Here is a 13,861-nt window from a genome sequence, read left to right on the forward strand (position 1 = left end):
TGCCGCTACACCCTGTCCTCCCAGGCTCAGCAATTAGTTAGCTTTAGGAGCACTTAAAAGTTGAAATCTGTCACGTGTGAGTCATTTACGATGATGCAGTGATGTGCGTGACAGAAGGAGCAATAGAGAGCAATGAAGGAGAGTAGGGATAGATCCAATAATAATAATTATAGGGAGTAGAGTTCCGACTGTCCAATTTCACAGAAGAGTTAACACAGCAAACTGTGTGTACTTTCACTTTAATCTTATGTATCAAAGAGCATCTGCTTAGAATGCCCTTATTAAAACACATTATTATGTTCATCAACTTGCTAAAGAGCAGTTAATCAGCACTTCTTCCGGAGATGCCAACAGGTTTATATAGGGCTGAAAGTAACGATTGTTTTTATTGTTGATTAATCTGACGATTAATTTCTCGATTAATTGATTAGTTGTTTGGTCTATAAAATGTCAGAAAATGGTGAAAGATGTTGATCAGTGTTTCTCAAAGCGCAAGATGACGTCCTAAAATGTTGTCCACAACTCAAACTGTTCTCAAACGTAACTCTTGTTCTCAGTGATGCAACGATATCATCATCATAGCAGCTCTCTCCAGGAAGCTGTTATTTAGTCTTTTCTTCCACCGTTCATGACACATTGCTCACCTGTGTTAACCTGTGTTAACCTGCCCTTCACACTGGCAAACATTCACACCTAAACGTGCACATATTCACCAACACAACATGTGCATATAATTTGTTATCCATTAAGGCACTCCCGATAGAGACAGTCTGAACACGTTTGTTGTCATTACACCCAGAAGATTTGCAGTAAGACAGATTTGGATGTACTGTACAGTGTGTACTGTATTCAGAGCCAGGGCTGCCAATGACATAATCCCTGTTCCCTAAATCTACCTTTTGACCATCACAACCTCAATCTAATTCTAGCCTTAATCCAAAAGCCAAATCCTTGCCCTCGTATGGCCCAACTAAAAAACTGTAGATCAACCAAAATAATCTCTTTGCAAAAATTGAAAAAATAAATCACTTTTTGGGACGTCCTGATGGCCTAGGGGGTTTAGAATGCAACGTTCCCACTTCACGTCCAGCTGGGAACCTGTGTTGCATGTCATTCCCCGTCTTTTATTCCCATCTAATTTCCTGTCATCTCTTTACTGTCACTATCTAATAAAGGCCTAAAATTCCCCGCAAAATACATTTAAATGTTCCCACTTTTAGCATTTATCACCCAAGAGTTCCTTCAAAGATAGAAGTACTAGAACGTACTGTAAACGTTTTTTCTATGTATTCGTAATTTTCTGATAACTTACTAGACTTGTAGCGTTTCTTGGAAAGAACAGAAATTCTGCATTTATTCATGAGAAAATAGAAACAAAGTTCTGAAACAGTTTGGTTGTGTTGAGTTTATAAGCAGCCTTGGATTTCCTTAACATAACTTCTCCATTTTAACTCAGGTAAATAGCCAATCCGTGATTATTTATTCTCTATGTATGTTACATTGAATTGTACATTTTTGCGTGTTTAGGTAGCCTGCTGCTGTGCTCCGACTGACTAAGTTATACTAGCAATTAATTGGAGTTATACCATGGTCTGGGTGAATACTCAATTCTGATTGGCTGCAGGGTGTCCATTAATTCCTGATAATGTACACCCACTAATTAGTTCCAGTGAAATTGTCTGTTCACTGTTCTAAATTAATATTTATTTAATCAAGATTTTGTGAAAATCTTGATAGTGATTTGGGGACAATGACATGGCTGGATAGCTAGCTAGTCTTATTGTTGAACATACTGTCTTATATTTACTGTTTGTCAACAGTACGCAATCTTATTGACGTTGAATCTTGCTAACATAATGTTAGCTTTCTGGCTCATATCTGAGCCAAAGGGTTCTATGATCTGAGCAGACTAAAAATATCTCCCGTTGCTAAGACGTAGCTAAGGTCCGTCCTATTTACTGGAGCAGTGAACAATGTTTCCATTGCATAAGAACCTTATGGGATGGTAATGATTTCTCCAGGTATTAGTAAACCCTCAGGGTTACCAGGGAAATGACGAGAATGGATAGTGAAAAACTTAAGATTTTGGTTGCAAACGCAGGAAAATATAACTGAATGGTCTTAAAAATGTGACCATGGTATATGCCCTTCAAGGTGTGCATTAATTCCTGATAATGGACACCTTGTCTGGCATTATCCCTTACTTATATTATTGGTAGTGTACCCATTACTGTCTCCATTTTTCCCTATAATGAGTATCAAATTGCAAGATCCTTTCCAGGAACCCTCCAAACAATTGACTTTTATGGATTATAATATCAATTAATTTCTAGGAAATGATTCCGAAACTCTACGACCTAAAAAATAAACTGTTACCAAACACACACACACACACACTGACCAGCAGACATCTCTAACACACAGAAGCCCAAGAATATCAAATTTCAAACATCGGAGAGTCTCAATCATCCATGACCTTTTGGCTAAAGGCATAAGTAGCCTACTTTTCGGTATCCTACTTAGCCAAACACTCCACACACACACACACACACCAGTGGCAAAATAAAAGGCTAGCTGTCCTCTCTGAATAGCCGAGGCCTTTTATGTAACGGTGTCGTTTGGTTCCTCATTACCGAGGCTCATTCACATTCAACGCCAGATCAAACTGTAGCCACAAAACAGCCTCATCATCATCACCACCCGGCACAGAGAGCCGTCATTACAAGATGGGAGGGATGAAAGAGATGAAAGGATGTAATGGCTGGATGTCGTCTGCCAGGAGACAGCGTGAATATGGGCATATGCTGCTCTTTGTGTATGTGTGGGTATATACTGTAGATGGGTAGGCTGAGAAAGTGTGTGTGTGTGTGTTTATACTACAACTCTAATATCCTGCACCTCAACCCTGTAGGCACTGCAGCGAACCTCTTCCTGTCCTTTCACGAAATGGCCCCCCTAATTGTGTGTGTGTGTGTGTGTGTGAGTCAATGCCGGCTTTGGCACCCGATGACAGCGCCGCTAGTGGGTTACATAACACACTGGTGTCTCACACACACACATAGAAGGGCAATAAACACACAGCTTGTATTGTGGAGCCTCCTCTTGTTCAGGCTGCAACTCCAGTAGGGAGAGAGGGCCAGATAGGAAAAATACTGAGTGGACCTATTGTGAGTATTGCTCACTCTCTTTCTTCCTCTCGTCTGATCTTCTCTCAACACCTCTCTCTCATTTCACTCAAGTCTGGGCAATCACCAAAGATGCAGTGCTCACTTCCCGGTGGAGGTAACGTTTTTTTTTTTCATCCTCTCCTGTTACATGTTTTAGTTCTTATTGCTTGGGATAAAAATGCAAAGTATAGCTGCTCATCATTCAGAGTTTAAAACCCAGTCTCCTTGTGTGTACATCTGTGTGCAAAGTATTCAAGGTCCTTTCTTATTATTTGAGAAAGCAATATGTCGTGGTGTACAAGGTTTAGTTTGGCGTGTGATGCTTTTCAAGTGTTGATGAGAGATGTCCCTTTGTGTCCAATGTGGACTGCTGCTGTAACGTGTTCAGTGGAGAGATATTGCAGATTAAATGCGTGTTGAAGGATGCAACCTGTGCTGTCTCAAGGAGAAATCTCTTTTTTCTAACAAACAGTGCTAAAGTTCTTGCTGGTGCAGTGAGGGAGGGGCGTGTTGGACACCTTGAGGGAATTTAGGAAGCACCTGATATGCCCTCTCTCTCTCTCTGTGTGTGTCTCTCTGCAGTTTTGTTTTGCCCTCCAGCTCTGCATGTGTGTGTGTGTGTGTGTGCATCAGGTGGCTACGGTGGGGGACAGATTAATAATAGATTTGACCTGAGTTAAGGGAGAAACAGAGACAGCAGTGAAAAGTTGAGGCTATTTTTAAAAACTGCCGAGTCACACGTGCACAATGAACACAATGAATTTCTCTGAGAGAGGCTGTGGGGTCAGGAGCAAAACAGAATACACACTTTCTCTTTTAGTCATTAGTGGACGAGCCTTAATTGCTGTTTGTCTTTGGCTCTGCATTTTCACAGTCTAATAACAATTCTGCTCAGTGTTTCTGCAGCACAAAAGCATACTTTTTTCCACACACCCTTGCTTCCTCTCCATTTGATTTGTGACCTGTCGCTGGTAAACAGATGTTCATCTCCCCATCCTCTCATTTCTGTTTATTCTTTGTCTGATCCACATTTGCATAGAGCTGAACGATTTTTAAAAAACTTTTTAATTGCGATTATTTTGACTGATATTGCGATATGATTTGCGATATTAGAGGGAATGATAATTTTTTACATCATTATTCTCATTTGCACTGGAAAACATATTAAAATGATTATGGTGTGATGTTTGCAGGGATCTGTACCAAACAAAGATGTTTCTTAAGTCTGTAGAATATGATGTGTTGGCCAGGGCATCTCTGTAGCACGACAATATTTAGTTTAAAATGGTATTTTGACACACATTTCGCCTTTAACAAATACCACGCCTCCTGCAATTTGAAAATTGCTGCAAGCAATATTGCAATTTTGATAAAATGACAATTAATTATGCAGCCTTACATTTCCATGGTTTGTCTTACTGCTTCCCTTGTCCATATCTTCAGTGCTTTGCCACTGGCGTCCTCACATTTATGTTTCCTGTCATATATTCTGTCTATTTCTCTACTCACACACTCCCAAAGACGTGTATACACATGTACAAAATAGTTGGGAGAGCAATACATCAAGAGTTAATTAATATGGCCTCAACTTGTTGACAGCTTCCAAACTTTGGATTAATGTGAACTCAGTGAATTTCCAAATCCAGGTTACTTTTTAATTCGGAGCTCAGCGGGTGAATGACCTCAGCTAGCAGGCTGTAGTGGAAAAAAACTGCCTACAACGAGAAATTTAAGTAGGTAAAACATTTACATTTAGCCTTTAACTATAAGCTGGTTTTTGGCTTTATGTGATGTTGAATGGTCACAATGAGAAGTGCAGTTTGCAAGTGAAATGCAGATGAAATGTGTGACTAGCTAATGGTCTGGGGTGGATTACTGCACAGGCTGGCCTATAGGCTGCAGCCTAGGGACCCCATGTTTGCAAGGGCCCCAGATTGGCCTGATTATTTTTTTATTATTTAAATGTACTTCAGAGAAGAAAAAAAAAAACGATACCCCTATTGACCCATAAGAAACATTTAAAAAATCAATCAGCTGACCTTATGAACCTGGCCCCATGATGTGACCAGGTTCATAAGGTCAATTTGATTTTCAAATAATTTGTCACTACTGGACAGAATAGTGGCAAAATGTCAGAAAGAAAATACGATCACGGAGCACAAAAACGAAAAGCTCAACGACTGAAAGAACACCATGACCAAGATCTACTAAAGAAAATCCCTAAATTGACCCGATATGTCAAGGCTTAGACTAAAGGCTGTCTCAATGAGTGTGTGTCTATGCCAGTGCTCCCCGAGTGTGTATGTGTGGGCCGTGTAATATTCCTAGCACGCTTTTATACATGGCACTAAATTACTTTTTTCTGGTAACGTTAAAGAATGATGAACAATGGTGGGGGGGCCATACAAAGAGTAGCCTACAGGGGCCCCTGACCACCTTAATCCGCCACTGCTAATGATAGTGATAAGTTGATAAGGCATGCTGTCATTATGTGTGTAAATAAACTAGATGCAACACACTGTAAAAAAATTGCTGTTAATTTACAGCAGGATTTCAACAGTATTAACCTGTTATTGCTAAAAACAGTGCTTTACTGTTAATACAAAAGAAAGTATCATCAGTAACAGTTTCATGCAGTATTTCTTTAATTCTGGGACCTGATCTGCACATGTGAGGCTTGTACATTGTACATGATTTCCTAACAAGTGCCTTTAATTGTATTTAGTGTGACTATTCCTATGTCTGTAACCTGCTAAGTCTATTCATCTAGGCAACAAATAATGTTTATTAAAATATATGTAAAAAATACAACTTAAATAGTGCATTAAAACAAATCAGTAAGATAATGTATAAGAAAGGTGAAAAACAGCTATATAATGTATCTTTAAACAGGAAATTAACTGTCAAATACTGTGAGAAAAAAACTGTATTTTTCTTTAACAGTACAAAGCTGTAATTTTCAGCGACAGTATAATAATGCTAATTTTACAGTAACATAAAGGCAACCCTGCTGCCAGTTCTTTACTGTTATTTTACTGGGAAATGCTTAACAGTGCATTTATTATGGGTTACTTTTGTTCATTTTGTCATTTAAAATAAAAGAGAGGTCTATATTTCCAATGGTTTCACTCTAAAGTAGGAGCCTCTGAGGAGCACTTGAAGGCAGCACGTCCCCCCGCCCTGAGGGAAACTCATTCAGCCATGCATGAAACACCAAAGTGTAGAGTGGAAGAAGGAAAGAGAGGCGGGACGGCTCCGCCCTGAAAAGAAAGCAAAAAATAAAACATCTTGGATGAAAATCTCCAAGAGGGGGACTGCTTGGTAGTTAGATTACTGTACCTGCCTGCCAAGGAACCTAAAGCACCTCTCCTTGTTGTGATCCAGCAAATAAAGCGTCCTTATGAAAGAGAAAACGACCACTTTGACGTGTAAGTAGACTGCCTATTCATTTGAAACCAACAGCGATGGGTTTCTCCATTCGAAAAAAAACTCTATAATACTCCTGTAGGGTTATGTTATGAATCGTAATGGTATATTTGCTTATTATACACCAGCTTATTGTGATATTTATAGTTTCTTTTGTAAGGGTAAAGCTCCATAACCTACTTTCTTTGTGTGGTTGTGAAGTAAGCACTGGCAGACATACTTGGGGTCACTCCATTCAACCCATTATAAACTCTTGACCTGGATTTATGATGCTGTTATCTATAGAAAAAAAAAGCTGATTAGGAGGGGGGGGTCTTTTAAAAGTGCCAGAGAAACCTTGGCAACTCTCTTTTTGCAACTTCTTGTTGAGTCCTCCTAGAGCTGCAGGCAGAGAAATGAGAGATCTGAAAGGTTTGTTTGTTTTTCTCTGGAAAACTGAAGCATAGTGTATTTTTTTTCAGCCAATTAAGAATCTGAATACCTGTGGAATGATACTGTGTTTACGCACGCATTTTAAATTGTAAATGCTTGTATTGTGCAGCAAAAGTTACAATTGATTACTTGCATTGTTCCCTTCTCTAATCTTTTCTATAAACTGTTTTTAGAAAGTGTGCATTACTTCAATTCATTTTATTTTCCTGCGTCTCCTTACCGTTTTACGCACGGATATCAATATACTTTTAATAATGGGTTTTTGTCCTCCATATGTGATATATCGTCTTACATACTTTCCACTCAGGCGTGTTATTCAACTTGAACCAGGTGTGTTACATAACTGTACCTAACTGTACCTAACTGTACTCCCTCTGGGCTTCTGTGTGCCAAGCGCACAAAACGAGTGGCATTTTGTCCACATACTTTCATTCTAGTCATCTTATTGAAGTGTTTTGGCTGCTCCTGAGAGGCTTGTCTGGCAGATTGTGGGTCTGCTCTGTCTTTTTTTTTTTTTTTTTTTTTTTTCATTTGAGTTGCATGCATTCAGAAGTTTCTCAGTCTGTACTTTTCCACTAGCAGCGGCTTTTTTTCTTGGCACCCAGCCTCCCTCAGCTCAGCTCAGCTCAGGCTCTCCCTCTTTTGTATACCGAGGGGGAAACCTGCGTCACTCACCGTTTTAGAAGCTGATAGGCCTAGTTAAGAGGCTATCAGATTATTTGTACAAGACCAAGTTGCAATCTCAGAGGGGGGTTATAGGCGTGGAGCATGGGAACAGTCAGTGTTACCAAAATAATCAGGAGTTTGGAGGATAATCCCGAATCTCACCAACTTTCTGAAGCAGTTTCTCGTCATTTCCACTTGTTTCCAATCCAAATTTATTTATAAAGCACATTTAAAAACAACAAAAGTTAACCCAAAGTGCTTTACAATTATACATAAGAACATAAAAACAACACAATAAAACACTAACTTAAAACCAACAGGACATTAAAATAATAAGAGCATAATAAAACCAATAGGAAAGGAAAAAAAGGATTCAAATAGTCAACTCTCATGTACAATCTGCAGTTTATTCTTTACTCCTGCAACATTAAGGGCACCATGTGTAACCATAATAACCATTAAGGGGCACCATAATAAATCACATTTAAAAACAACAAAAGTTCACCAAAGTGCTGTACAATTATACATAAAAAAGAACACAATAAAACACTAACTTAAAACCAACAGGACATTAAAATAATAAGAGCGTAATAAGACCAATAGGAAAGGGAAAAAAGGATTCAAATAGTCAACTCTCATGTACAATCTGCAGTTTATTCTTTACTCCTGCAACATTAAGGGGGCACCACATGTTACTATTTAGTGGACACATCTGGATCTCATTAGCCTATATAGGATTTGTGTTGGTTGCTTTGGGTGTATAGACTGAAATGCTGCTGCTGTCTTGGTGACAAGTTCAGACCGTGTGGGAGTTGTTATGGTGTTGCTCAAAGCATATGTGCAATAGTACAAACCGGCCTTTCAGTAAAGTTGTGGTAAAGCACTTCTTTTTTCCTATGTATTTTGACGCAAGTACATCTAGAGGTGCGGCTATGACGCGCTAGGAGCGCAACGACCTCTGATTGGTCGAGAACAAGATCGATCAACTGTCACAGTTCCGTGTAAACTGAGAGGAATGTTTGCAGAGGATCACGCCCACCAGGGGGGTGTGGGAGTTATTGGGCAGCTCCTCCCACCTCCTCCTCCCAGACCTGTTATAAAAGAGGAGCCAAAGACATGATAGTTATTTAAGCTTAGAGGCAGTTGCTGAGTGCAGATCTGCCATTCAACTCATCATGACGATCAAAACAGAAACAGAAAAGTCTGTCCTGACTTACTCGAAATCTAAAGGGCTTGTGGCATTACTCACCGGTATGGAATCATAACTGGATATTTTAAAGCATGATATGGATGGACATTTTTCTTTTTTTTTGCTTTTTATTTATTTTTTCTCTCTCTCTCTTTTGTGTTGCAGCTTTCATGAAACAGAGAAGGATGGGTCTGAACGACTTCATTCAGAGGCTTGCCACAAACTCCTACGCCTGCAAGCAGTGAGTATACCATCTGACTCATGTTATTGTTCTGCATTCTCCGGAGGACTAAGCATTGAGAAACACAAACTAGAAGAAATGCCAGTTATCTGTCCTCAGGAGAAGCTTTGTTGTGACTTTCCAGATCAGCTGATTCACATGAAAAACAATTGTGGATTCTTTCAAAAAGCTTTTGTTGAATGAACTAAGTTTGAACTCTTTGTGTTTTTTCAGTCCCGAAGTTCAGTCTATTCTGAACTTGAGTACTCCTCAGGATGCTGAGCTCATGAACACAAACCCGTCTCCTCCTGTAAGTATATTTGCACTAAACTGTGATTTTTCCTTTGTTTACATGTCGCCGTATGCAGAGCTACACATCCTCTGTTTACATGTTTATCATACATTTTGGAAGTCATAATGGGGTGCTAACTTCTTCCTCTTCCTCCCCTCTCACAGCCTAGTCCATCCCAACAAATCAACCTCGGTCCATCCTCCAACCCCTCAGCCAAACCCAGCGACTTCCACTTCCTCAAGGTGATCGGCAAGGGGAGCTTCGGCAAGGTCCTGCTCGCACGCCACCGTGCGGATGACGAGTTTTACGCCGTCAAAGTCTTACAGAAAAAGGCCATCCTCAAGAAGAAAGAGGTAAATTTGCATGCAGACACGCCAAAAGAGCACAATGCGACAAAAGGTGTCGACTCGTCTAACCTGTCTGCTCTTTGTATTTCCTCAGGAGAAACACATCATGTCAGAGAGGAATGTGCTGCTAAAGAATGTCAAGCACCCGTTCTTGGTGGGCCTGCACTACTCTTTCCAAACAGCGGACAAACTCTACTTCGTTTTGGACTACATCAACGGAGGAGAGGTGAGTTAAACTGCCGCCAGAAAAGATATGAAGCAGAGATTGATAGAGGAGAAAGGAGAAGCTGTGCTATTTAAAGGAGCTAAAGATTAATGGATAGGGTACAGGAGGTCATTTTAAAGATGAAGAGGAATAATATAGTGCCAGAATCAGAGATAAATATGAGGCAGAAACACAGACAGACAGACAGAGGGGATATCCTGTCATGAGAAGCAGAGTAGAAGCCGTCTTTCTTTCTGTAAAAGGAAACACCTCTCAGGAAATCATGGGGTGGGTTGGGACAGCGGGAGAGACTCTGGGCCAAAATTAGCAGCGCCATTCAGACTCGGTGTGTGTCTAATCGAGCTAATTTCCTGCGATTGTTGGACGAGCAAAGACAGTGCTGATTAAATATGGGCCTCATCGGGGGAAACAGGACGCATTTACTCTCCTTTCTCTTTTCTTCCCCTCTATCCTGCTGCTCTTTCACTCCACCTTTGAACCTCGTTTAATGTCTTCCTTTTTGTCAAACTCATTAATCCCTTCCTGCCTCTTTATTTCCTCTGTCTCTATGTCTGTCTTTTTATCTCTACTCATGACATCTTGTAGATAATCTGTAACACAATAAAGGTTTTGTCACTAAAAAAACAATTCTTTTTTTTCTTGTCTTCCAGTTGTTCTACCACCTACAGAGAGAACGCTGCTTCCTGGAGCCCAGAGCCAGGTTCTACGCGGCAGAGATCGCCAGCGCACTGGGCTACCTCCACTCCCTCAACATCGTCTACAGAGACTTGAAGCCGGAGAACATCCTGCTGGACTCGCAGGGACACATCATTCTTACGGATTTCGGCCTGTGCAAGGAGAACATCGAACTCAACGGGACCACGTCGACCTTCTGCGGTACGCCAGAGGTAAGGACAAAAATATTCGGTGATTCAGAACTTGACAGATCAACTCTGTAATATTTAGTAGCTTACCACTTCTCTCTGGCTTTTTCTCTCTGCAGTATTTAGCTCCTGAGGTTCTACACAAGCAGCCGTATGACAGGACGGTAGACTGGTGGTGTTTAGGAGCTGTGCTCTATGAAATGCTCTATGGCCTGGTGAGTAACATTCACATTCACTTTACATGATTTTATAGTAAAGTTAAACCCCATCCTTATTGTTTTCTTAATTGTCAGATATATGTACTAGAATATAGAGTTATACTGTACACAATGATCTCATCTCATTTGTGTTCCACTTGTTGTACAAGCATGATTTTCAAATGACGCAATCAGTGTTCGTCATGTTGGATTCCTTGCTCCTACTCGTTGCCAAGATGCTAATCAGTTCTTTTTGTCCTTCCCCAGCCTCCGTTCTACAGCCGCAACACAGCAGAGATGTACGATAACATCCTGAACAAGCCGCTGCAGCTGAAACCCAACATTTCCAACGCAGCCAGACACATGCTGGAGGGCCTGCTGCAGAAGGACCGAACAAAGAGGCTGGGCTGCACAGAGGACTTTGTAAGTGTTTGGTTATGTGATCGTTTATCTGTATGCATGTTTTACGTATTATGTGCATCAATTAATTATTCATCATTTGTGTCTCTTCACAGATTGAAATTAAGAACCACATATTCTTCTCTCCCATCAACTGGGATGACCTCAATGCCAAGAAGATCACCCCTCCCTTCAACCCAAACGTGGTATGTTCCTTTTTAATACCACAATAAGTGCTCATTATGGCAGATCTATTATTTTCTACAGCATAGTAGCCAAACCACAGACTTGCTCTTGTCTTAGTCCTCAGTATTCACGTTTACATGACTAGATCAAGAGCACGAAACATCCTCGCTGTGAATTATCTCCAATTATGGAAAGGTATTTTACAGCCTGACTAATCCCTACTTGTCCCCCCCTCTCCTTCCCTCCTTCCTCCCTCTCAGACGGGACCCAACGACCTGCGGCACTTTGATCCAGAGTTCACAGACGAGCCGGTGCCCAGCTCCATTGGCTGCTCCCCAGACAGTGCGCTAGTCACAGCCAGCATCAAAGACGCTGCTGGGGCCTTTGTGGGCTTCTCCTACGCCCCGTCTATGGACTCCTACCTATAGGATTTAAACAAAGGCACTCAATGGACACCAATTCAGACTTATGGGACATTAACTGTGGCGTGTCCATTGACTTGCATCTTGACCCCCCACCTTACATTTCCCATCGGGTTGATGGATGTTCCCGAAACCAACCCCCCTGAAACAACTCTGCATTTGCAAAAGAATTTAAACGTGTACTTGCCATAATGTCTCCAGATCTTGAAAGAATTGCTGCAAAGAGGAAGCCTGCCATGATTAGACGACTCACTGGGGTTGTAGTTGTTCTCCATTTTACACTGATTTACCAACGCACAAATTCTTCAACCTTCCACACAGACACAAACACTCTGCAGCCTTCAATTGGCCATCTCTTGAAGGTCTGTTTGCACACAGCTCAGGCAGCTTAAAAAGCCCCCCTTGGCCTTCAAGCCACAACCAACAAGCACACACACCAACTTTTCTCAAAAGAGGACGACTGGACCCTTCTGTACCAGCCCTGACGAGGATTTCCATCTTCATCTATGTAGCGAAACATCTTCCCTCTTTTGAGATTCTGTCTAACCCCCTCCACAGGGGACCTACTGGTTGAGTTTGATCGAGTAGCTTGGAGATCACATCCATTTTGGTGCTTTAGTTTCTTCTCATTTACTTTCTTTGTGGTTGAAAAAGGGAGTCACTTGAAGCCGAATGTTACAGAGGGGGATGTTAAATTTTTTTTTTCTCAAATGTGCCTTTTATTTATTTTTTCTCTCCATCAGATCTCACACCTGACTTCAGGTGAGGAGGATTTATTTTTAAGTTACCAGAGGGGAGCACCAAATTAACACACCTGTTCCCGCATTAACATGTGAGACGTAGAGAACTCAAATGATGTTCCATATCTTTCGTTTGCACATAAAACAATAATGGTGATAGAGAGAGAGAGAGAGAAAGAGAGAGCACAGCTGCTAAGTGAGAAAAGAGAGTGATGTGTTCAGAAGTGCTTGTGTAGTTCTGCTTTATCAAGTGCATCCCCCTCATTTAGTCTTCCATTCGCCTCACAATAATTTAACGGCGACCCGCAGCCGGCCTGACGACATCAAAACTGAACATTCCATTTTAATATTGCTGTAATGCAGTTTGACGGTATTTAAGTTTGTTTGTATATTTGGAGTAATGTGTACTAGTTTTAATGTATATTATTATTGAACAAAAATGACTTAAGGTATGCTTAAATATATATGTAACAATATATGTTAAATGTACTGTAAAATTGTAAAATTAAGATTTATGTGACCATGTTTGGTTTGCAATAAAAGTTTAACTTTATTACACCTTATAACCTTGTAATCATTTATACATTAATTTGATTGATTTTCCTTTAGTCTGAAATGAGCAGCTGATTTTTACATAATCTTGTCTTGACATTGCCAGTAAAAAATAAGCACATTTTTTAAGTTATAGAGTAAACTAAAAAAATGTAAAGAATGAAGATCTAGTAAACATTAACTAGTCCTCGTGGAAGGAACTTGACCTACTGACCACTGCCAAACGTCCTATATTAGCGTAGAATGGACTTTACCCCCCTCCGTGCGTCAGCAGCCTTACATCACAATCATTGTGACATCCATTTGTGGGCAAATTATTGGCTTGCCTCAGATAGAATGATAAGGCAACTCCAGGTCAAAGCATATTAATGAACCAGAGCCATGATACATTGCACTAGAGCATTGTTTTTTGAAGCAAAAGCTGCAATCACATGAATGATAATTCAAGTAGAAATAGTGTAAATGATATATACCGCATCTTCAATAAGATTACAGCAGAGTGGTGTGTTGATGAGGGACAATGCCCTATGTCTATTG

At 40.5% G+C, this 13,861-nt stretch overlaps 1 protein-coding gene across 6 annotated transcripts in view; it reads left to right on the plus strand.

The window, feature by feature from the left end:
* The window catches only part of sgk1 (serum/glucocorticoid regulated kinase 1), a 39,716-nt gene extending 26,391 nt beyond the window's left edge, over positions 1-13,325 (plus strand). Inside the window, exons 1-10 of one of the 6 annotated variants that reach the window (XM_074614895.1) lie at positions 3,083-3,167; positions 9,046-9,121; positions 9,335-9,410; positions 9,557-9,745; positions 9,834-9,965; positions 10,616-10,852; positions 10,948-11,043; positions 11,293-11,448; positions 11,541-11,630; positions 11,871-13,325. In XM_074614895.1, coding sequence (XP_074470996.1) covers positions 9,051-9,121; positions 9,335-9,410; positions 9,557-9,745; positions 9,834-9,965; positions 10,616-10,852; positions 10,948-11,043; positions 11,293-11,448; positions 11,541-11,630; positions 11,871-12,038 — 1,215 coding nt within the window. In that variant the 5' untranslated portion in view covers positions 3,083-3,167; positions 9,046-9,050 and the 3' untranslated portion in view covers positions 12,039-13,325. Of the gene's footprint in view, positions 1-3,082; positions 3,283-6,439; positions 6,596-6,973; positions 7,005-8,783; positions 8,943-9,045; positions 9,122-9,334; positions 9,411-9,556; positions 9,746-9,833; positions 9,966-10,615; positions 10,853-10,947; positions 11,044-11,292; positions 11,449-11,540; positions 11,631-11,870 lie in introns of those variants that run through there. The other 5 variants (XM_074614893.1, XM_074614892.1, XM_074614894.1 and 2 more) reach the window with 5 other exon arrangements.
* The last annotated feature ends 536 nt before the right edge of the window (positions 13,326-13,861 follow it).

Source organism: Sebastes fasciatus, chromosome 18 (genome assembly GCF_043250625.1).
Source record: "Sebastes fasciatus isolate fSebFas1 chromosome 18, fSebFas1.pri, whole genome shotgun sequence".
Classification (NCBI taxonomy): Eukaryota; Metazoa; Chordata; class Actinopteri; order Perciformes; family Sebastidae; genus Sebastes; species Sebastes fasciatus.